At 32.3% G+C, this 25909-nt stretch overlaps 2 protein-coding genes across 2 annotated transcripts; both read right to left on the reverse strand.

The window, feature by feature from the left end:
• Window positions 1-5495: 5495 nt before the first annotated feature.
• On the reverse strand, window positions 5496-6252 carry LOC133330990 (uncharacterized). The gene has a single exon (XM_061539393.1). It carries the CDS (start codon window positions 6216-6218, stop codon window positions 5496-5498), a length of 723 nt encoding a protein of 240 aa, XP_061395377.1. The 5' UTR covers window positions 6219-6252.
• Window positions 6253-11149: 4897 nt separating this feature from the next.
• On the reverse strand, window positions 11150-12758 carry LOC133330991 (G protein pathway suppressor 2-like). The gene is made up of 6 exons (XM_061539394.1): window positions 12626-12758; window positions 12211-12539; window positions 12058-12145; window positions 11910-11957; window positions 11373-11839; window positions 11150-11308 (listed from the first exon to the last, which is right to left on the reverse strand). The coding sequence occupies exons 1-6, from the start codon at window positions 12756-12758 to the stop codon at window positions 11150-11152; spliced, it is 1224 nt and encodes a 407-aa protein (XP_061395378.1).
• Between the last annotated feature and the right edge of the window lie 13151 nt (window positions 12759-25909).

Here is a 25909-nt window from a genome sequence, read left to right on the forward strand (position 1 = left end):
ATACATGTAGATAATTGTTAATACGACATCGTATTTTTGTTTACAGTTGAAAATCTATTTTGCAAAAAGAATTGTCAATGACTCAAAAAGTGTTCCTTAAGTTACGTTTCACAACGGAAAGCTTGAATGTTTTCTTTTTTTAATAAATGGGGTGGAGACAAATGAGATTCAAATGTAACAAGTGGCAGGGGTGACGGAACGTGAGAATATTTCACAACAACAAAAACAATTCGCATTTATTTTTAATATTTCATGATGATGCCATGAAATTTGAAAAACCAAAACAAGCTACGATAATGTTTGTTGTTGTTTTTTTCGGTCTTCATTTCATTTCTTCCAACAAAGACGTTTTATTATTTTTTTTTAATGCTAAATATTTTGATATTATATAGAATATGACGTAAGTGTTTCCGAATTTAATTAATATTAAATTTATGCAAAACATATTTGCAATACCAAAAAAAAATATATACAATACGAAATTCCAACGTCAATTGTGGGAGCTGCTCTCACTCAATATAACTCAGCACAACAAATGGCTGTACATTATAACAGTATAACGAAAAACTGTAATGAATACTCCCTGTAGGAAATGTCTACAGTAAATCAGTATTGACTTACTATTGACATCGTCACCAATACTGTTGACCGACTATACCCAACACAATGCATTTTACTATTGACATTTAACATGTGCTTGTCATTGGAAATGAACTAGTGACTTGGTCAGTAGTAAGTCAGTAGTTTTTAGATATAGACACAGCGTCGCATATGTGGACACGGTCAGTAGTAAGTCAATAGTTTGTATATATAGACTAAAGGTCACATATGTCACTTGTAAATTTTTTATAATTTCTTTTGCTCAAAAAATTTTTCACCAATTAATTAATTAATTTAATTATTACCATTAATAACTTTAAACTCGCGTTTTTAACAAAATATCTGTCTATTGCCGCCAACATATAATTAAAGAAAAAAAGAAGAAGCATAACCATGCTCAGTTGGTTGTTAACATAACAAATGCTTCTTCTTATTACATGATATGTAGACAAGTTGTAGAAAATATGGAGACATGTCGCCACAATAGTAGACAAAGGCGATACAACACCCCACATTTCCTTCAGGGCTCTTCGATAGATATGTACATATTTAAATTACATCTGTATGTATTGTATGTGAGAATATGAATTCATTACTTCCGAAGTCAAAACCCTCATTTCACTATTGACTCAGTTAACTTAGTCAGTGGTCTACTGACTGCTGCGAAACTTTCAGTTTCGTGACTTTTTAACATAAATGACCATACATATGTACTCGTATCTATGTATGTACGTATATTCATATATCTTCAAACCAATTAAATTAGTTGATCTCCGTATTTGACCCTCTTGTGGGACAAAATAATTATTGATTACAAATTCATTGTCGTGCATAGTAATAACAAACGAGCTCATAGAGGGCGATATGGAGTGTTAATGTTTCTCCGTTTCACTCTTTTCACGCCCAAACATAAAAAATATGAATTCATTTTCTTGTTTTGTTTTTTATTTTTTTATTATTTGACTATAGAAATTTTGAACATTTTGTTTGTTTATATACATACGTACATATAAAACAGCAAACCATTTTTAGCAATTGCCAGTTTGAACAGCTGCTGAAGTATTTTTTTTTTTTTCTAATTGCTACAAAATGTGGTTAACCTCGAGTTGGGGAAACGCTGAATGCATTTTTGTAAACAAGTTTCAAACATAAATAATATTGTTTGTTTCATACAACCATAGATATGTTATATGTGCATGTGTATAAGTTATTGACAATTTCGTTATCTATCTCAAAAAAGCTCAGCAATGATTTATATTTTAATTTTTTTTAGTTTTAAATTATTTTAGAACACTCAAATATATATCACAATGACATATAGTATCTTCGTGCATATTCAAAATTGGACCCTGCCATATGTTAACATTCACATCTTCGATACTCATTTTTACTACAAACTATTTTGCAGCGTTCTGTTGTAATTAATTGATGTTTGGGTAGATTTAGTATTGCCTTGAAACTAGTTTCTAATCCAATGAGATTTTTGTCTCATAGTAGCACGGAAGCTACAGGCTAGAATTGGTTAACGTTGGAGGGGGAAACATTACGGCAGTGATGAAATTAAACTATTTAAAGGTGTGTCTATTAAAATGTGATTCAAATATTGTATACCGTCATCGTAATATTCGACAAGATAAAAACAACCTTTTTCGTTCTGAAGATATCAAAAATTTTGTTTTACAAATGTGTCCAATAAGCTTTTGCAAACTCTCCCATTTACATAAATGTTTGCAAAATTTGCAGATAAGTTGCTGATTGTCATATATATAGAGCATGGTATGACAGATAGTCATCTGTTTTTATAATCTCTCATCTTTAGTCATCAATATTTTTAAAGCCTTGATCAATATTTATTTCAGTGAAGTCTTATAGAACATGACTTGCATTGCTAGTACTGTTCAAACTTTTACTGGACACTACTCATGCAGTCATATGTTTCCAAGTTTTTCGTAAATTTGCTTTTTACAACATTCCTCTTTAAAAATTGAAATGAAAATATCTTCCTTCGAAATGTACGCACAACATGTGTTTAGTGACAGAAATTTCGAAAAACTTTATATTTAGTAATATATTGAAGTTCCCAGTCTCTAATACCTATAAATAGGACCATAGTTAAATCTTCTATTAAAAAATAAAATGCCGCCAATGTTTCATGAATCATGGAAATACAATATTGAATAATAAATATAACAATATTGCAATTGGTTTTTAAATTTCGTTAATTTTACAAAATGTATATACTTATAAGTATATCTAAATGTATATTTTTATATAAATATGTTTTCCAGTATTGAAAAAAGTGGCAAGATTCAATATATATTTATAATATTATTATTTTATAAACAATTTGTCTGTAAAATATGTAACAAAAACCTCAATCCAAGTAAATTGTTTAATTTTTTTATGTCATCTTTTTTCTCGACATAACCGAGTTTCAGTTGTGATAAAAATATATTCACAGAGAAAAGCTTTTCGCTATATTTTCTTAATTTCCAATAATGTAAAATAAACAAAATAAGCAGATATGTTACATGTATTTGGTTGTTGTTTCATTCCATTTTATCCAGCCATGGTTTTACATATCCTTTTTTCTTTGAATATACATAACAATTTTAAGAACCATATTGAAATTATAAACATGTAATGGACATGTATAGCTTTTCTAAAAACCCTATCATACGTTCTATCGTTCAGGAGATGCTGAAGTTTAGACATATTTTGTCGAGAACGATTTCAATCCTTACACTTATTAGTACAGCATTTGTATAGAAAATTGCTGGTAAATTTTAATGGAAAAATGCACTTGCCAGAAAATTATTCGTACATATTCAACATAAAATTTCAAACTCAAAAATATGTTGCCTGTGTTCAATGTTTTTAACAATGATTTGTTGAAGGTTGTAGGGGAGACTAGGACACCTTCGGCATCGGAGAACATTCAGCAATAGCGTTTGCGATATTAATCTCACATTGTACATCACAAGCTTTGATCCAAATGTATCGAATATAAAAATAAATAAATTTACTTTGTGTAGGATTCGTACGCAAATTTGAAATCTCTATAAAAGAAAAGATTTTTCAATCAATTAAAAAAAAATATTTTCATCTACTTTCGCCGTCTTCAATTGACACATAAGCCATGGTATAATAAGAAAGGTAGTCTCATGTATCTGAAGCATGGGTACTTGCTCAAGCAGATGATGCAGCTCTTGGGGAGTTTGAAAGAAAAATTCTCCGAAAGATCTACGAGCCGATCTGCGTCGACGGTGAATATCGGCGTCGAATGAACCACGACCTTTACAATTTATACGCGGACATGGACATAGTCAGTCGTATTGAGCTGCAGCGACAACGGTTGCTAGGCCATGTTTTGCGAATGATTTGCGAATTTTAGGTCAAAAATTGGCGATTTTCCAAAAATATGTTTTCAAAGGTCCGCAATTTTGTTAATTTTAGATCGAAGTCAATGATCCTAGTTCATACGAGATCCAGACATTTCTTTTTCTAACACCGTTGGAATTTTCGGATTCCGATGTTCCAATGAGGAGTTATCATGCCCGCCATCTTTAATTACAAAAAACAACAAGATTAATTTTTTGTAAATTATTTTTCTTCTCTTTAAATCAATACCAATGCTTGTTAAGGTTTGTAACTTTGCACATATATATTTGAAGATTTAAAAGAGAAGAAAAATAATTTACAAAAAATGTTTGTTATTATTTTGTTGTTGTTTTTTGTAATTAAAGAAAAGCCCTTATTTTTGATGGCGGGCATGATAACTCCTCACTGGATTATTGACTTCGCTCTAAAATTAACAAAATGGCGGATCTTCGAAAAAATATCTTTGGAAAATTGCCTATTTTTGACCAAAAACCGAGTTAAAAAACAAGGAAGATCTTCACTGATTGGCTTTATCCTAGTTCATACGATAGCTATACACTCACAGAGAAACGTGTAAAATTAAATTCTTGTGGACCTCGCTTCATTATATTTACATCCTTGATGATAATGCTCACATGGTAGTACGACTTCTTCTATTACTAAAACGGTAATTTCTTCAATCTTCTTCTTCCCACCTAAAAGGGAACAGATTTTTTCTAATCAAGAATTAATTCAAAAGACATTGTTTAATATGTGAAATTAATTCTTCTAATTTTAGAAAGGATTTCTGCAATATTCTTCCTACAGCTTAAATATTAAATTAAAAAAATTTAAAATATTTTTTAATAGCTTTTGAAATACTTACCGAACATAGCAGATTGAACAGAAATAGAGTATATTTAACCATTGTCATTCCGCAACTCATGATGAAGAAATGTTTCTATAACTGAAATTTAAAGCAATTGTATTATATCGAAAATTTTGCATTTATTTTACACGTTTTTGAATATCTAACAAGTGTGTATGTAGTATTAATGGTTTTATTCTATATGTACTATTTTTAACAGTATTATAATGTACATTGGTATACTCGTAGTCATTTGATTGTAATATTTAATTGACATGTTTAAAGTACAGATTTTGCTCCTTGCACTGGTGGAAAGTTGTCGCTTTAAGTCCAAAAGTAAACAATTCCATTTATGGCGTTTACAAAAATACACTTAGGTCATTTGTTGAAATATTTATTTCAATAAAATTTTAAAAACACAATGCACCAACTAAGTCAAATTAAGCAAAAACAAAAAGTTGTTATAAAATAAATTAAATGCGTTGGCGCATAATAATTCTTTTCTTTGTCGTCAGTAATTAGTGAGTCAGTATAAAATAACGGTCTAAGTGTATGCTAAAAGTGTGTACATAGTTTCCAAATATGTACTATTTAAAATTAACTTAAAAAATATATTTATTTTCAATGCATTGCTGTTTTCCCACATCGCACATCAACAATGTCTTATTCATTGACGAACCAATTCGGGTAGTAGCTTTTCCTTGGGTAACAATGACGACTTCAGTTCATAGAATTTTTTCCAAATCCATGGATTGCTGGCCACCTTGAGCAGTAAAGCCTCACGGCTATGTGTAGTGGCTTCAACTTTTGACAAGTGCTGATAGTACTTGGCGTTTTTCTTTATGCTCCCATTAGCATCTTGGTCATAGCGAGCAAAACGCAGCTTCAACAGTGTCTCCGAAATGTCAAGTAAACGATTGCCCTTGGGTGGATGCACCAAACACAATTGTGAGACCACATACTCGTCTGAGGCTTTCTTGTTTAGTGGAATAAATGTGGCCTCTTTTCCAACAAGACACTGCTGCAACCATGCAAAGCCATTACCATTTACCTTCACACCAGGCAATTTAATTGGTAGTAAACGCTTGTTACTCATAAAGAATGGTATCAGCGGACGGTGACTGATATACAGTAGAGTATCTGTACCTTTCTGTTGAATATCTGCAATGCGTCCGGTGTGCATAACGCGTTCATTTATCAAACGATCTGGTATGTGAGATGGTTTTTTGAAGGGACGCACCAGATATGCCGGTTTACGTTTAGCATAGGCTGCCAGCAACATTAGTCCCGAGGTGCCGTAGATTAGAACTTCTGTACCCAGCGTTTCGCGTTCCATCAGATTGCATAAGTTTTGATATTTTTCACTGAGAAAAGATTTCGTTTTGTCCATATTGGAGGATTCGTGTTCGTTCCTTATCACAGTAATAAAAGTGTTTCAGCCTTTTTGTTAGTCTTTGTGTTGCCCTCTTTTTTAAGTACTTAATTTGTGTGAGTTTTCGATATTTTTCTGTTCTGTTCGTGATATAACCTACAAAATTGAGACACCGATTAGAATTGGACGCGTTAAGGCTATTATAGAATATTTTAAATATATTAGCAAGCAGCAGGAGGAGATGACCTCATAGGTTTTTAATAAGCAAGATCGATTATCCTCTCACTACAAAATACCCCGCACAGCGGATGTCCAAATTGTAGGAGATTGTTTGTGACTTGGGCAGTTTGACTGCTGTTGTCGTTAATATTGCGGTTGCTTCTTTAGTTGGTCAGCCAGCGTACGGTTGGACTTTTAGCCCCGTTTGGTATTATTCAATAAAATTGATATATATACAAATGATACAGTGTGTATTTTCGATGCGAGTCTTTCAACATTCAACTTTGTCCACTAAATTCGTTTTGATTTGATTTTGAACTTTCACTGACATTCTGTTTGTGTTTTATTTATAAAATGTCAATTTTGTTTTGTTCCCACCTATTCGTTTGGTTTTGACATTTCTTTCGAGATGTTTTTTTTATTTTATGCTTTGTTTCGTTTATCAAAACAAAAAACAAGTTTCCAATCCCTTTCATCTCCCACCATTTACCCCCTCCCCCTCCTAACCCAACAAACCTATGATCCAAACAACAACTACACATGCATCTGTGTTCACTGTATTCACGCTGTGAGCTTTAAAGCTCTTGCATCATAAAACCATTAGCACAAACATACACACATACGCACATAATGTATATTCATTGCGCGCTTTTGAGAGGTTAGTTATTTTGAATATTATTAAGATTATAACTTGAAACGTTCCGATCTTGTCCATCAACAATACCTGTTTTTTTTTATTTTCACAAAAACTATTCGATCCGAAACAAATGTTTGCTTTTGAGTTTTATTAGCGTTGTTGCCTGTTGAGCGTTAAACACGTCTGAACCACCGCGATGTTCGTTACAAACTAACTGACTGCTCGATTAATAGTGTTAACTTGTGTTTGGACCGAACCAGACGCTCGGACTACCAGTACGTCCACCACCACCAGCAGAGAATTCATTCCGAATTGATGATGTTTGACAATTTCATTCAGTTGTTGCTTTTGGCATTTGAATTACTCTCAGCCGCATTCTCAACCCATTCATCTCCTAATAGAGACCGTACAATAATCATTCATTAATTAATTCTCCGTAATTTATTACAAGCTACTTTTTTCGTATGACGATATATAAATTGTGAGTGAGTTGTCGATTGTCTCTCCCACAATAATGATCATAGTTTGACACGCCGATTGAACTCGGCGTCTGAAAGAGAACAAGATGTATGCGTGTACATATCTAATATTTTTTTAATAACAAATATATATTTGTTGTTTGCTAAATTAACGATCTCATGGATAAGATGAGACCAAAAACTTGGACGATTGTCAACAAGAAGAAAATTTGAATCGTAAACATCGTCGTAATATATTTGGGTGCACCGAATGTTAGAGGTGTTAACATTGGCAATATAGCATAAATCTACAAATATTTACAAAGTGGCTGAGACGGGCAGTCATATTAAAGGTAATCCCCCCGCTTATTATTTTCTTTAGAATTTATTTATATTTTATATTTATTAAAAACATAAATATTTTATAGATGAGCGTACAGTGACAGACCATATAATTACAGTAAAAATACAACTTGAATACACAAACGTTCGATTTCATTGAATATTTTCCTTCAACAATATTTTGGTGCTTATTTCGCTGGTATATAAAACTTTCAATTTATTAGTCCAATTACGATATTCCGAAAAGTATGTTATTTTTCTATTCAGCTGCAGTACTTAATTAATAATTATGGTACATAAATCAGCTAATTATTGTTGTTTATATTTTATAAAAAATACGCTTGAATTCTTTGAGACTTTTATTATTCGAAAAATACTATTGCTGCTTATTATTTACGCATCTTCTTGTACTATTTTATGCTGAACACTCTAATAAACTATTTATGTGTTATATTTGTCTCCCAATACGTTTTGTGACATCATAAAGGCGGTTGATTCATACCACAAGTATAGGCTATTTCGTCTTCACGGTCACTATTTAAACTTAATGTGACCTCGTGTTTCTTAAATTCTAAGAGAGAGATATTGGCGCCTCTACATTACGAATGCCGTTCAAAAATTTAAAAAAAATAAAGAGAATTTATGTTTATTTATTCTACAAACGATAACATCGGACAATGCTGAACAGAATTTTTAAGATCAATTACATGAGAATGGAATTTGAATTCATATGTTGGTACCCACATACATATAGTGTGGGTTCATTAATTTCTGTGTCGATTTATGTCCGTCCGCCTCTCATGTCATATATTTCTGTAATCAAAATATAAATTTTACAACGTTCATTATTTGGACCAGGTACGAGTCCTATCTAAATTATCTCGAATCTGCTCTAATGTATATGCATTCAACCACACCAATCGCTGTTCCTATACTGCAAGAATCTACTAGTTCTTACTATTTTGTTCGATATTATGACGGAAAATATGTTATCGTAGTAAAAAGTGGTAGATTTTTGCAGTACGGGAACAAACCAAAAATCTGTTCGATCAAATGTAAGGTTTGTTCGTTTACTCAATAGAAAGAATGACTTGTTTTACTTAGAGTTTACCAATTCTTGATGGAAAATTTTGACTCAATTAAGAGTTTTTTGTCACCATAAGCTGATATTTAGTTACGCTTTATAAGCAGATGTGAAAATATTCTAAAATGTCTAACAATCATTTAATTTTTGGCATTCAACGGTATATTTTTGGAAAATCCCATCCTAAATCCATAATTAGACGTAGTATGTCTGCGTTCTTTTTCACGAATAACAAGATTTACATATTTTAATTATAACTTGTCCAATAAGGCCAGATGAAGTAGGGACTATACTAGGTCGGACAGTAAGTCCATTTGATTATTAAGTTTGCTGTTAGACTATTTTTGGAAACTTTATATTATGTTGGGAAAAAAATCCATTATTTTTATATGAACAATAGGACTTTATTTAGCATGCTTCGGAATGTCCGATTTATGACAAATATGCACCGTTTTGTTTTATGATTTGTTGCCATTTTAAAGGTAACTTCATAATGCCTACCTCATAGAAGTCCTCTCTCTATTTGCAAAAAAAAAATACTCTAGTAGTAGATTTTCACAATTCTCCCTAGATACCAATTTTATATCATTAAAGACTGTATGGCGGATGCATTAAAACTTCCCAACCACTTCCCAACTTCTGGCGAGTCACTGTAGTTGTGTGTGGCCTAGCGTTCTTCTGGTGGAACACGACATCTCTCCTGTTGGTCAATTTTGGCCGTTTATGGTCAATTGTAAATGGTTTAAAACAGTTTTATGGTCGATCATGTCTCCGATTTTATCGACATTTTCGACGACCGGCCTACCAATGCGAATGCATCTTTAACATCAAAAATTCCTGAACAGAATCTACGAAACCAAAATTGCACATAATTGGCTGTTACAGTATCGGAACCATAAACAACATTCACAATTTTAGCCGATTGGCTTGTATTTTCGCCTTGTTAAAGAAAAATTGTAAAATGTACCGAATTTTCTCTTTGTTTACTTCCATTTTTAACGCCCTGTAATGAAATGTCACCCTTCCAACGAGCATAAATCTGAAATTGTTTGATCGATATTTTACAAGAAATCTCTTAGTACAGCCATCTGCCGAAAAAATAATGGATTTCTTTTTTCCCCAATATTATTATCATATTAAAAAATAGAAAACAAAATTTTTATATAAACGAAAAATAAAAATTGATCGTGTTATGAATTAATTTCGTTGACAAAAAACAAAAATAATTTGTTCCAGCGTCAAAATAAAATTGTCATTAATCATAATAGAAATACCTGTTTTGAATTTCCTCGTTATGATGATGAATTTTATTTTCTTTATGACGGACATGCGAAGTTCTCAGGTACCTAGCTTGTTTGTGACAGAACATACGTTCCATAAGCCGAGCTTAACAAAAATTCCAAGCGCGTCGGTCTTGCGCGATTGAAAGACCTTGTTTCGAAATGTTCTCTTCTACTAGATCTTTCCATGCGAAGTTTAAGGTGTGTAATTTAAAAGTTCACGTATAATATGTGTATGTATATTGTCTTATATATTCAAAGTATTGGCCGAATATTTGGCCGAAATGTTGTATCATTGGACAATATAAAATAAACATGAAAATCCTGAATAAAATTTACCACTAAAAATTAAGGTGCGTTTTCACCGAACGTATTCTATCATCAATTATTATTAAAACCAAAATTCTTGCTCTGTTCCAAAACCTGAAGAAAAATGTTTGTTACTAAAAGTTTTACCACCTTTGGAAGAGTACGGGAACAAACCGCATATTTTGTGAAATTTTTAATAATTTTGATGAAGTAAACTGAGCACATTCGTACATAATAAATGAAAAAATATATATTTTACTTTTATAGTACATATTGTTTATTCAATAATTTATATTTATATTATATATCTGAAAAATGTAGATACGATATCAACACATTTTTACGCAAAGTTTTTTTTAATCCGAGACAGACATTAAAGAATCGTCGACTTATTTCCATTTACAGTAGCGATAATGAAAAAAAACTTTACCTATAATTACATAAAAGTAGAAAATTAATCTAAAATTAGATTATGACCTATTTTCCCTTTAAAAATAATTAAATTAAATTTTTCATTTTCTGTGGAAATACAATGATCACCTTGCATTGTTTGTCATCTTATAAAAATTGAAATATGAATGTGTGAAGTTACGCATTCGTTTTTTTATTTGTGTTTAGAACTAAAACATTCGACGTGGATAATGCAAGGGCTGTTGGGGCTGTTGACCAGGTTGTCCCGACATAACTGTTATCTGTTGCTGGCGAGACATTTGTGTCTCGTGACCAACGGGACCACGGCCTGGTGCATATCCCTGAATGCTCGGCCCTGGTTTTGTACTCTGTAATAAATAATAACCCATTAGCATAGTCTGAAATATGTCAATGAATAAACATTTTCCTTACCTGTGGTGGTGGTGCGCCGCTACTTATCTGCATTACATTTGGATGCAAGGGCAAACTCGGTATGTAGACTACACTTTCAGATAACTGATGCGTTGGCGGTGGACCCCCGTGGGCGTCATGTTTAACCTCGACGTGATATCGATCCGAAATTTTTTCCATCGTAATCTGAGGCTTTTGCGATTGAACGCTGCTATTCACACTTCCGCCGGTCTGTGAACTGGTAGGTTGGTCCAGGTTTATATGATATACTTGTGTTGGTTTCTGTCCTGGTGCGTCCGGCTTCGACACAGGCACACTAGAGGCTGGCGGCAATTCTAGATGGTAGCCTTGGCGAAGTGGCAAATTATAATGGGTGTAAATAATCGCTGGACCTCTAGCATCAGGGGGAGCTTGTTGGGGTGGAGGAGGAGCGTTACTTGTTGTCTGGTAGAAAAGCGTCCCCGGTGTCTGATATTGTGTATGAGGTTCTACAAAAATTACATTAATGAAGAAATACGTGACAATATGTTTTCTATATGCATATATAAAACATCTTACTGTTCCACAACACTCTGGCGGAATCTGCTCCACGACGTTCATCGTGTTCTAGAATTTAACGTACAAATTTATAATAAAATGACGAGTTGTGGGCAAACAAAATATGTTCGTTTATGAAATATGTGGTATAGAAACGTATATAACTTACTTGGAGGATTGTAGTTGGTTTGCTTATAGTAACCGGGTTGTGTTGGTGAGGGACTACGCCCCCTTTTCACTGGAGGATTACTTGGTGGCTATTACATAGAAATTTTGTTATTAGCCTCTAATGTTGGTTGTCAATAATTGGTACCTGACTCACCTTTGTCAATACTGGCAGTTGCTGATGATGCTGCACTCGGACGGGTGGCAAAAACACTTGCGGTTGAGGTGCACTGGTGGTCTGAGCTTGCAAAGCCTGCATTGCATACATCGTCTCATTGTCTTTTTGTTGCTTCTTGCGATTCTCGTCTTCGTTCAAGACCTTCTTCAGCTGTAAAAACAATTGTTGCTTTTGGTTGTGCAGCTCGGTTAGTTTCTGCTCCAGTTTAGTGATCTGGCCGCGAGTCTCTTCCAGGGTCATATCATTCTCCCGTTCACGTGCCTCGCGTTCTTTGCGCTGTCTATCTTCCTCCAATTTCGCCTCAAACTCTTTTAGTTTCCACGTACCATGAAAAGTTGGACAAAAAAGAAGAATTTAGTGCCACGGAAACTAAATGATAACTAAACGTGATTACCTTCCTTCTTCCTCTGTCTTTCCTTTAGAATAAATGATTTTAAGGCACCACGAAGTTTTTCCTCCCGCTCGGCAGCTTTTGCCTGCACTGCCGCCGCGTTCGTGGCACTATTGGACCCCGAAGCGGGCGGCATTTTGGAGTTAAACTTCTTTTCCGTAATTTTGACGATTTTGTATAGCAAATTAACCAAAAAATAAATTAAATTATTAGCACTGTCTATAGTTGTATGGAATAATAAATAGATAATGCGACAGATGATGTAGATAAATGTACAAAAATACAACACTGTAAACGAAGTAAAAGCAAACAAAACGATGACAATTCACGTATTTACGAACGATGTGAAAGCAAAGAGGGCCAACTAGAAAGATGTTTGCAGAACGCTCAGCTGTTTTAAAGTTAACTGAGAAGAAAACATGAACTAGTTCATGATATTTTCATGATTCACTTAAGACCAGTGTTGCCGTTCGAAGATTTTTTTTCCGCCCAAAATTTCCCCTAAAAAGTGCCAAAATGAACAATTTATGCCCAAAAAATCAAGATTTGAAAAAGTATACCCTGACGTTATATATTAACAGGTAAAAAAGTGTCAGTCGGCGTTGCCGACAGATATATACCCTCACCCTATGGTGATTTATTACTCATTTTAAAAAAGGTATATGTTTAATTAAAGATGTTTCGGATTTTTTCTTTTGTAGGATGTACCAGAAGAGAGGGCAGACTTGTCCCACCTTATAACTTGATCTAGGCTTGGTAAATATAATAGGTTGTGCAAAGTTTGGTTCAAATCGGGCATTCCAATCGCCTGATATTGGATTTATAAATATTGAAAATTTTTACCTTTTTGGGGGGAGGTAACAGAAGGAGTGGGCCAATGGGTCCCATCTTCAAACTTGATCTAGGCTTGGTAGAGGTAATAGGTTGTGCACAGTTTGGTTCAAATCTGACAGTTCATTAGCCCGATATTGGATTTATAAATATTTCTGGCTGGTGCGCACGATAACTCTCGAAGGGAATAATCCTAATATTTCTTCTAAACTTAGTTTAAGTTCAAAGATGGGGAATATCAAACCACTCCTTCTGATACCTCCGACACAAAAATTTTGATGATGTTGACGATGGCATGCATCGGTTCAATTCTTCTGATACATCCTCACAAAGTGTCCAAATTGTCATTATATATAAACCCAATATTAGGCGATTTAAACAAGGCAAATTTAGGACAATTATCGGCTAACATCATCTGTAGTACCTCTCCCACAAACAGTCACAACTTAAAAAAATATCCACCTAGGGTATAAGGGTATATAACTGTCGGAAACACCAATCTCTAGATGGGCCAGAAAAAAGCCAAAAATAAATTAGTTGGTCCATTTTATCCCCCAAATATTTACCGATCATTGACCTAACCGATAGGTGCCGTCTTTGTGCAGTACATACATGCAAATGACGTAGGATCCATAATTACAAATTATAATGAGCAGACGGTCAAGATATATCGGTATACTTTAAGGAGCAATATTACGTCTTTATTAATTCTTGGGCCTATAATATAACTCACAACATCGAGAAAACAAATATAAAAATATCAATTTGATGAAAATAAAAAATGCCCAAAATCCGCCCAAGTCATAAATTTTACATTTGTTATGCCCACTTTTGGGCATAAATGCCCACTTTCGGCAACACTGCTTAAGACGCTTTGGACTTTATCTTCGATAGTAATATAATAGACTAGCATAGGCCCGCTACGTTGTTAGCGAAACTTTTTATAGTTAAATAAACATTATTTTAGCTACGCAATATACTTTTGGATTAAGTACAAATTTGAAACATTTTTATTATAGGTTTTATATCTTAATATGTTTGTTTTAATCTCAGATCTTACTCCGTATTTCTTTCGTACAGAAACGTTTATGCTTCTATCCTACTAAATCGAGTACAAGTTCTGTAAGTTTACTATTTTCTCGATCGTCCCGATGGACTGATGTAAAAAGTTCTATAATACTGTGTTAACCTTTTTTGTTCCTTCCGGTAATTTAATACTAATGGTAAAATATCTAGTTCGTTTTAGTACTGATAGTAGTACCCTTATAGTACAAATTACAATTTTGCACAGCGCATCATGTTTTATTCAGAGACCTGCCTTTATAGTGAAGATTTCCATTAAAATTGCAGAAATTTAGTATTTCTGGTGCGTTACGTATTACAAAATACTCAATGGTATTGTCGGTATTTTTAGTATATCCTCATAATAATGATCCAGCCCATTATTCATTACATCAAAAGATCGATCCAATGTGGTTGGAAACATCATTGGAAATATCAGTATTGTTATTTTAGAAAATTTGGAACTTTAGCATTTAAAATTGACTACACTTTAGTACTTGTTATTTGTATTTGAAGTCTCGCCTGTTTTTCACTACACTAGAAATTTTAACCAAAATTCACATAATCATTCGCTGTAGTATAGATTAATGTGGGATTCGAAACTATATTTCATATAACCGTATATATTTCCATTAAACATTTTATTTACCATAGTCAAAGAGTAATACTAAAATTCGGATATCTCTCTCTAACATTTTCTATTTAGTACTTTTTACTAAAAATTAAAAAAAAAATACTTTTTTTAATTTGTTTAAACAAAATATACATACAAAATTTCAGGACTCTACCTCTACTCGTTCTGTCGTATAAAATATTTAGTACTTTAAGTACAAATGTCAAACAATATTGCCAAAAGCATTGTTTTTATATCCACCCGTACCGCCGTATACAATGTGTTGTACTTTTTAGTACATTTTAGAAGTTATTAATGCAAAATTTTTATGTATAAATTGTTATTGTCATAGTTCCAGATAATTATTTAATAACAGGTTCCTATCTTCATCCATTCTACTGTATACAATATTTAGTACTTGTATTCGATTCGTATTCTATTTGTTTATAATATACAAAAAATGTTCCCATACTGTGCAATATTTTGTATTAATGATGCCATTTAGTACGAATTTTCAATAAACCAAGCCTGTTAATTATAGTTGGACATTTTTGTACTCTAAATTTACATTTATATTTTTTACCATTCACTATGGTACAATATTTAGTACAATTTTGTGCATATCGGTCTATTTGTAATAGTTAAGCTACATACTAAATTTCAGATCTCAATCTATGACTTTTCCATTATAAGTTAATATTTTGTACCATTTTAGTACAAATTTCAAAAATATATTAATATATAGCATAGTATTTGTAATAATTAAATCTATGTGCCGTGTTTCAGATTTCTATTCCTACCGGTTCCATTATACTACAGTATTTAGTACTAATTCCAAAAAGTTATGCTTAGAGTAAGCTACATACAAAATTACAGTTACATTGTATTTACATATTTAGTACTTTTTATCGCAACTTTAGTGCTAAATTAAAAAAAAAATGGCATAGTATTCTAGTTGTAATAGTTAAAGCTATATGTGAAATTTCAGAACTTTTTAATATATTCTAGTACTAATTTAAAAAAAAATATGTTTGCCCATCATTCTACTTGTAATAGCTTAAGTTACATACCAAATTTCAGATATCTATCCCTACCTGTTTCATCGTAGTATAATATTTAGTACTAATTTGCAAAATTTGTTCACACATTCTGATTTGTTTATAAATGACAAAGCTGCATACCAAATTTTAGAGTTGTAGTTCCAACCGTTCTGGCGTAATACAGTTTTTAGTACTATTTACTACCATATTTGTTCTAATTTCCAAAAAATATTTTTTGTACATCATTTTATTTTTAATGACTTAAGCTACATACCAAATTTCAGACATCTATCTCTACGTTTTCCATCGTAGTATAATATTAAGTACATTTTAGTACCTTTAGTACTAATTTCCATAACTTGTTCACAAATTCTGATTTGCTAATCACTGACAAAGCTGCATACCAAATTTCAGAGTTCTACTTCCAACCTTCCGGAGTAATACAGTTTTAGTACTTTTTAGTACCTTTTAGTACCTTATTAGAATTATTGGCAAACACAGTTATAAAATGTCTAATAGTACGTTTATATTTAACGGATTTCGTTAACCCAGTGGGTTTCAATTGTCAATTCCTTTGCATATATGTCAAATAAATCCTCATAAAGTAGGTTAACCCGGTAAAAAGTTCTAATGTATATGCCGTTTAAATGTGAAACTTCGCATACAAAACTCCCTACTTTTTGTTGACGACTATCATCGACTATGTCGTTTACACAGTCGTTGAAGACTGAATACCTATTGTCATCAATCATACCCCATTAAAAATTCAAATTAAAATATACATATACATTTTCAATTTGTATTTTTTATAGCATGTAATCTATATATATAAAAGAGTTGTTTCTGCTAAAGCTAGAAACTTGAAATTTGGCATGTGGGTGGGGTTTGGTGAGTAGGCGTGTGATAAGGCGGGATTTTTGGAAATTAGTACTAAAAGGTACTAAAAAGTACTAAAAACTGTATTACGCGGGAACGGTTAGATGTAGAACTTTGAAATTTGTCACGTAGCTTTGTCTATGACGAGCGGACTTAATGTGTGAAAAAATTTTGGAATTTTGAAATTAGCTTTAACTATTACAAATTAAATTCTATGCATAACATTTTTTTTTGGAAATTAGTACTAATGTGGTGATAAAATGTTCGAAATAGTAATATACAATGGAACTGGCATAAATAGAAATATAAAATTTAGTATGTAGCTTACTCTATTGCAAATAGAATGCTATGCATAAAAAATTAGTACAAATCACTGAAGAAATGGAAGTCTGAAACACGGTACATAGATTTAACTATTACAAATACTATGTTATACACTAATATATTTTTGAAGTTAGTACTAAAATAATACAAAATATTAAATTGTAATGGAAAAGCTGGATACTGAAATCTGAAATTTAGTATGTAGATTAACTATTATAAATATTTTTGGAAAATTGTACTAAATATTGTACCACAGTGAATGGTAAAAATATAAAGGTAAATTTAGAGTACAAAAATTTCCAACTCTTAGTACAAATTAGAGGCTTGGTTTATTGAAAATTCGTACTAAATGTCACCAAATATATAAAATATTGCAAAATATTGTAGGGAAAAGTATAATTCTGAAATTCGGTATGTGGTTTTGTATATTATAAACAAATAGAATACGAATGGAGTACAAGTACTAAATATTTTGTACGGTAGAACGGATAAAGATATGAAAAACTTATCTAGAACTATGACAATAAACTACATAAATATTTTGTAGAAATAAGTTCTAAAATATACTAAAAAGTACAACACATTGTATACTGTGGTACGGGTAGATATAGAATTTGGGTACAATTTATCTTTATATCTGACTATGGCACACACTGGAATATATATTATACTGCAGCGACTTACGATGTAACGAATAACGGCTAGATCCTTATGTCGAGGATATACTAAAATACCGAAAAGTTTTTCCATTGAGGATTTTGTAACACGTAACGCACCAAAAATACTAAATTTCTGCAATTTTAATGGAAATCTTCGCTATAAAGGCATTTCTCTGCATAACAAATCATTTGCTGTGCAAAATACTATTTCATGAATTCGTACTATAATGGTACACAAGTACTAAAATGTACTACATATTTAACCATTAGTATTAAATTACCGAAAGGAACAAAACAGTTTAAAAAACGTATTATAATTTTTTCCAGAAATAAGTTATAAAATGAACTAAAAAGTACAATACATAGTATAAGGCGGTACGGGTGGATATTGAATTTGGTAAAAGGCTTTTTCTATGAAAAACAACAATTTTCGCAATTTAGTTTGACATTTGTATTTAAAGTACTAAATATTGTATACGACAGAACGAGAAGAGGTAGAGTTTTTTTAATTTAATGGGAATTGCTTTCTATGCTTCTCTGTATAATAAATGATGCGCTGTGGAAAATATAATATTACAAATTCGTACTATATACAAGTACTTAAACGTACTACATATTTTACCATTACCAGAAGCAACAAAAAATGTAAAAAACGTCCTATTTGTATTGGCCAATTGGGAGGATCGAGAAAATAGTACACTTTCAGAAAATATATATATATATATATAAGTTGTACTCGATTTAGTGGGATAGAAGCATCAACGTTTCTGTTCGAAAAAAATGCGGAGTAAAAAATCGAAGATATAGAACCTATCATTATTCGAAATATTTCAAATTCATACTTTATCCAAAGGTATATTGTGTAGCTAAATTAACGTTTAAATATTTTAACTATTATATAACAAGAAATATACATTGCATTTACGATTTTAATAATATAAATAAACACATTGCCAGAGAAGTCATCGAGATGATTTTCTCCATTTTAACATCATCTGTAATGAAACAACAACATTAAAACGTATTAAAATTTTAAACATCCTTCAGATATTACTTACAATATTTTACCAATTGTCATTTATTTGCCCCATCCTAAGAGTAAAAGAAATCATTTAAATAATGATACAAATAATTATATATTCAGTTAAACATACCTATTTTAACCAAGAAACACGTCTTCTTTATCCTAAATTTCTTATATATGTATATTTTCAGAAAAATGTTCTATTTGTTTCTCTCAATATTTTTATAGTACACTCGATTCAGACTATTTTTGTTTTGTTTTCATATTTCGAGAAGAACGACATTTTCGACGACATATGATGTGTTTAGTCATGAATGACAATTCCATAAATTTCGTCAACGTTTCGTCAATGAAATTGTCACGCAAGAGAGTATTTTTCTACTGGGATTGTATTCAAAACAATATACACACATACACAAAATATTTATTTCGATTTGATGGAACAAGCCACCTTGAGCAAAAATTGTAAAAAGTTGGTAGCTGTGCCCTACTTTGTAATAATTATACCATGGGTTAACCTATTCTATGAGGACTTATTTGACATGTATTTGCCACTTACATGTGTAACACATATGAAAATGCAGGGAATTGTGAGTTATTCAATGAAGAAAGATTTACTTCCTCAAACTTTCCCAGCACGCAGATTGAGTAAATTGAATACGGAAGGATATTTAATAAAGAACAATTTCAAATTGTATGCGTTCCCAATTTTCCTCTTCGGTGATTTTTAAAAACATAATAGTTCCGTTCCAGAACCTAAAAGATTCTACTCATTTTACATGTTTTGCAACTTTTTACTCGAAAACCGTTCCTCAACCCACAAAACTGGTAAAACATTGACTCAAATTTAAGAGAGTACAAAACAAAATGCCGTTCTCTTTGTAAACTTTTTACTCGAGAAATTTGATCGAGTAAAAATGGTAAACAGGAATGCCTACTTCTGATTGGCTGTTATGTTGATTTTGAATTATTGTCATCTAATTTTGGCATATTTACTAGATTTGCGTTCCCGAACTTTTCAAATTATTTTATACTCTGAGAGCAATTTTGAAATGTTTCCCTTTTACTAGATTTACTATTAAAAAAGTACTGGAACAGACCAAATTTGTCAAATTCATATTGACACTAGTATTACGTTGGAATCAAATCAGCTGGGATTTGCTGTTACCTTTTATAATTGTACCAAGGTGTATTTAATAAGGTGTATGCATCAGATACAACAACAAATATTTTACAAAAACAACATTGTTGTCATAGAAATTAAATTGTCATGCTGACAATAAGTTTTTGCCAAGAACTATTCTTTGAGGAATAATTAATGAATTTGTGTATTCTTGGGTTATTGGCGGTTTTAGGTGAATGAAAAATAAAGTTTAAGACCTGGTCGCGATTAATTTTAAGTTTCCCACATGCAGCCCAAGTCTCCTTGTGATGTTGTTTATATTGTGAATTACAATCTATTTTTTCTATGGAGTGGATTCAAATTCTGCATTCTTAAAGAAAATTGTATGACCTTCAATTTCAATCCCCGGCCAAAGACTAAATCATGGAAATTGTGTTAACCGTATAAAATCTTTCTATAGGCGTATTTAACCTCCGCCGAGGATTGTGACAAGCACCAAGGGCCGATTCCAATATAGGCTAACATAATCTCCTCGATTTCATGAATAGCTGGGATTTATGGACAGATTTCCACACATAACATAAAATATGTGGACCAATCGGCGAACGAGGTTTAACTGATTTAAGCATAGGTTTCCTTTCCGTCCGCCTCTATTAATGTATTTTCTTTAATTTTTATTATTAAAAATACTACATTTAAAACAATAAAACGGCATATATATTAGAACTTTTTACCGGGTTAACCTACTTTATGAAGATTTATTTGACATATATGCAAAGGAATTGACAATTAAAACCCACTGGGTTAACGAAATCCGGTTAAATGTAAACGTACTATAAGGAATAAACTTAGAAACCATATGATTGTCACTTACACCTTATTAAATACGCCTTGAATTGTACCATGCTTCAAATCTTGGCTCATGGTATAATATGTGGTCTGTTCCAGAACCTACAAGAATGTACAACTTTTTACTACGATAACAATTTTTCCTCTGTGATATCGAAGAAAATAGCAAAAAAAAAAAAAAAATAGTAGATTCTTGCAGTACGGGAACAGATCAATAATGTAAAAGTGCATTTACATATGCGAATTTTAATTGACTTCATTAACGAAGTCCGTGTTCGGGAAAATCGATATGGGTAGGAAATCAAGTGAACTTTCAGACGAACAATGAACCTGTATAGTAGGTCTGCACATTGTTTAAAACCTTTTCAAAAATAATGAAGCGCACTATTTATTTAAAAAATTGACAATTTAAATAAGCGCGATGAAATGTAAATCGTTCCAATATATCAAAAATACCCTGTTTATTTTTGCATCGTCAAATACGAATCAATCCTTCTGTAAGTGGCGGAATGAGATCAAATGAAATGGGATAAGAAATTTATGATTTGTGGATGAATCAATATCCATGTTTCTGATAAGTTATAATGTTTTAAACGTGATGTAAATATAAACACTAAACACAAACGAGCAAATGTTTGACCGTGTGGCAACCCGCAACGGTTAGGAATGAAAAATTTGTTTGTCCTTCTTGTCTTCATTCTAAACATGACGAGTGTCACGGCATTAGAGTCTAAACGCAACCAGAGAGTCACGAGTCAGCGTCATACTTTTTCGCCGGCGTGAAAACCAAACGAAAGTGTTAGCGTTAGCGGCACAAAATGTCAATTATTTGTTTTCATTTTCTGACAGAAAATTTTACGTTGTGCAAACCAAAATCAATTTATTATTTAATAAACAGTAATGTCAAGGAACTTGGATAAAATTATTGAAAAAATTATTTTTCTTCCATTTTATTATTAATTCGTTAAAAAACATCCACAATCTTTGAAAATATTTGTTTTTATTAACAGCACTGCCATTTGTTTTGATATAAATTCTCATTGAAATTTGGTAGCACTGTTGATTTTTACCTAAAATATGGCAACTCAATTGAGAGCAAGAGAGAAATTTTGAGTATGACGCTGAGCAAAAATGAATAAAATCTATTCTAGCGTCATGCCGCTAGACGCGAACGTCAGCCGTCGCGATTTCCCGTTGCCTATAAGAAACACACGGCAAACGACTGTCGCTGACTCTAGACTCTATGGTTGCGTTTAGACTCTTATGCGTCACTACATATGCTTTGCCAGCGTTCGAAACGTTTTTAGATTAGGCGGCCGACATGCGGAATCCCTAATCCGCTATTCTCCCATGCCCCTCTTTCTCAACAATACTCTTCTTCTGCCGTGTCCATCACACCCGATTCGTAACTTTTCCGCTTTCCACTTTGTGTTTCTTCTTTATCGGCCACTTTTTCTTCTCCTCCATTTGTGGCTGGTGGAACGATTTTTAATTTATTTCTCAGTCGCTGAGAAGACATTTGGAAAGAGTGGACAGTGTGCGACAGTACGACGAAAAAGCAGGATACATCTGGAGTATAGGATAAAAATATAAAAAAATATGTATAGAAATTGAAAATATTTTTTTTTTTATTTTCTGAGTGAGATGAATAGGAAAACCTTGTTGCAACACCATTAAAAATTGAAAATAAATTGATTTAATTCAGAAAAATATTCTTGGTGACTAGTGAAATCGTCTATAAATCGTCGTGACATAGTTGACATATTTATTATACATAATTCGTACAGAAGAAATTTGTGAAAAAAAAAAAATATTTCGACGCAGTGACAAATGCTTTGCTTTGAAAATAAATTGTAAGAATTGTAACAAGTGAAAGAATTGATGTGAATTTGGATGAAAAGAGTGATTCATTACGGTTAAAAAAAGAAGTCCACCGTAATACAGATGAAAGAAAGAAAATAAACAAAAATAAAATAAAACGTCGACTTGGATAAAAAATAAGAGAAAAAAGAAAACATAAAGTACATTTAAATTTATCATTAGTTTATTTGTTCGGAGGTATTTCTCTCTTGGCACAAACTAGAAAACAAATAATCCAACATCAAACAAATGCAGTAAAGTCTCGAGAGGCAGAGGCAAACAACCAGACAGTCCGACAGACAGACGTGAAGCGATAAACGGCGAGTAAGTACAATGCACAAATTCCTTCCAGACAACCCAACCAATTCACACTCCCTCTCCCCATAAAATGTTTTGCTTACACATTTCTCCAATTCCTTCAATTAACACGGCGACTGCGACCGACCGCCGGTAGAAACAATCTCATCTCAAGCAAACAAATAGTAAAAATAAAATATTCTCATATACACAACACACATCGCAACATCAACTTTAATGTTTAGGTTTGGTTGGGGTATCTCTCTTCCTGTTTCTAACCCTGGGAGATGTGAAAATATTTATGTTGTTTGTTTATCCAGCTAATATAAACAATAGACACCACCAAAAACCCACACGCACAGTGATATTGTTGATATTGAATTGATTAAATTTGATTTTAAATCATCTTCTGTTTAAAGTCCTGAAAGAGATTGAAGAAAGAGTTTGACCAAATGTGTGTTGATCCAACAATAATAAAAAACTTTAATTGGATTGAAAGTATGCACTTTTTGATTGCTGTTCGTCGGTTTATTGTTATTTGTTTTGTTAGTTTTCAGCTTTTTCGATTTATGTTTTTGAATTGTTTTCTCAGCGTTTAAAAGTCTTCTTTCCGAGTGTTTGCCTTTATTTGAGGCTATTGGGAAAATCAATACAGCTCCATGTGTGTGGATGCTCTTGCGAGTGTATTGTAGTGGCCACATAATTGTGGTTCATGTTTTACGTAGTTTCCCCGCCTTAGTCATCAACAGTAATAATATATGTACATATGTATTTATATTACAAATAAAAGAGCTGTATTTACCTCCAACATCACCACCGCAATGTCCTCCCACCAAGAACTGTACACGGATTGTTGTGAATAGGAGGTCTTTCCCTTTAACCTCAAGCTTTGTGTTTCGTCTATTCACTTCACAGTTCTTACAACTCATTATGATTGCTTGTTTGCCCCTTTTTTATAAAGGATTTATTTGTGCTCCCCATGTTTTTTCGTTTGTAATGAGAGTGTCTGTCTAGCTTCGGACCCCTACCCACCCACCAACGACAGCCCGAGTTGAGTTTTTTCTTTGGCACTCTCTTCAAACAATCCCATATAAACAATGTCGATTTTCAGATTTGCGTGCTACCGCAAACATATTGAATGTGTTTGTGTGTGTGTGTGTGTGTGTGTGTCGGAAAATGGCTAGAACACACAGTCCTCCAATATGTTTGCGTGAAGAATGCCCCTAACATCTATATGTTATGTGTTAAAAATTTTTGTAAGAAAATTTTTTGTTTGTTTTTTTTTTTTTTTTGCTAGAATTTTTTATTCAATCTCTAATTGTCAAAAATCGTTTTACGCTTCCTTCCAAACAATAAAAGATACATGGTAGTGTAATTCAGACCGTCGCATTAAATTTGATTTTGTAAAACTAGCATAACCCCGCTACTTCGTTAGCGGATGTGAGAAATATTTAAACTTGATTAAAGCTAATCAAAATAAACGCCAAAAATGACCATAATTAAAATGCTAAACCCATTTAGTTCCTTTGTTATTCTATAGTACGTATTTCCAAAACTACCTATATATCTCAACACAACACACCAATTCTCATCGCAAAAGAAATCTAGTTCTATACTAAGTTTGGTACCTTTTATTTCCTTTCGTACTCTTGTAGTTTCAAAACTACCTTTTCAAGATCACAAAGCCCAAAAATTACACATTCCAGAACATTATTTTAGTCGATTTTGTATTAGTCGGTAAATGTCGAAAATCGATTATGAACAGGTTAGACAAAATCAATAGATCGAAAAGTCGTCTTTTTAGTCAAATGTAAAAAACTGAAAGTCGATTTTTGCACTCGAATATGTATCCATATGGCCGTCATACACCAAATCTTTCGGTGTTGTCATACCCCATAGAAAAAAAATTTAAATTAAATACATAAGAATCCATGAAACATTGGGGGCATATCGGTATGGAAAAAATGTAATCAAGGCCACTAATGCCATGTTCTGACGGGCATTCGAACAACGTAGTTCGCTCTCAGAATTACGTACATGAATTAACCCGTTCATACAACACTATTCTTAATTCATGTCATCAGAGTTTTTTTATTTCAAACATTTTATTTCTTGTTTTACCCCAAAATTGTAACATATTTGCATGAATCACATATGGATCTAAATAGAAAAAATAATTCTCTTTCTCCTGACTATAATATCAACCCCTATCTATTTACTTTTAATTCATGTTTTCCATTTTTTCTGAAAATATTGTTGTTTTCAATACATTTTTATATTTTCTCAACTCAAATGTCACCTTTAAAAAGTTGGAGAATTTTTGTTTGGGTTTCCCCACTTTTGTTTCTCGTTTTGTACGCTAATTAGAACAAAGGGGAAAGAAATGCATATTGCATTATGTAGACAACAGAATTTACATCCTTCTGCATATATAAAAACTGGAATTTTGGTTAATTTTCATTCATCATTTTCGATTTTACTGAAAAAGTTTGAAAAATTTAAAAATTTTTTCATGTTGTCAAAATTAATTTATTTTCGATAAATTCTCTCAATTGTTAGAGATGGGACAACATTCTTGGTGATTCAGAGAGTGATTCGAATTGAACAACGTACAAAAGTCGGTGTTCGCTCAGACAATTTTGTATGGGGAACTAAGTAATTACTTCATAATTAAGGGTCGAACAACGAATGAGAGAGCGAACAACGCTCGTCTGTACATGGCATAAGGC

The sequence above is a fragment of the Musca vetustissima genome, unplaced genomic scaffold, assembly GCF_032173495.1.
Source record: "Musca vetustissima isolate MV318-11 ecotype Yass unplaced genomic scaffold, APGP_CSIRO_Mvet_v1 utg201703, whole genome shotgun sequence".
Taxonomy (NCBI): Eukaryota; Metazoa; Arthropoda; class Insecta; order Diptera; family Muscidae; genus Musca; species Musca vetustissima.

Excerpts from the sequence above, each read along its gene's own strand:
- LOC133330990 (XM_061539393.1), bottom strand. The coding sequence starts at position 6,218 with ATGGACAAAACGAAATCTTTTCTCAGTGAAAAATATCAAAACTTATGC.
- LOC133330991 (XM_061539394.1), bottom strand. The coding sequence starts at position 12,758 with ATGCCGCCCGCTTCGGGGTCCAATAGTGCCACGAACGCGGCGGCAGTG. Across the intron at positions 11,958-12,057 it reads AACCAACTACAATCCTCCAA|AACACGATGAACGTCGTGGA; the intron begins GTAAGTTATATA and ends GTTAAATTCTAG. Across the intron at positions 11,309-11,372 it reads GCGGCGCACCACCACCACAG|AGTACAAAACCAGGGCCGAG; the intron begins GTAAGGAAAATG and ends TATTTATTACAG.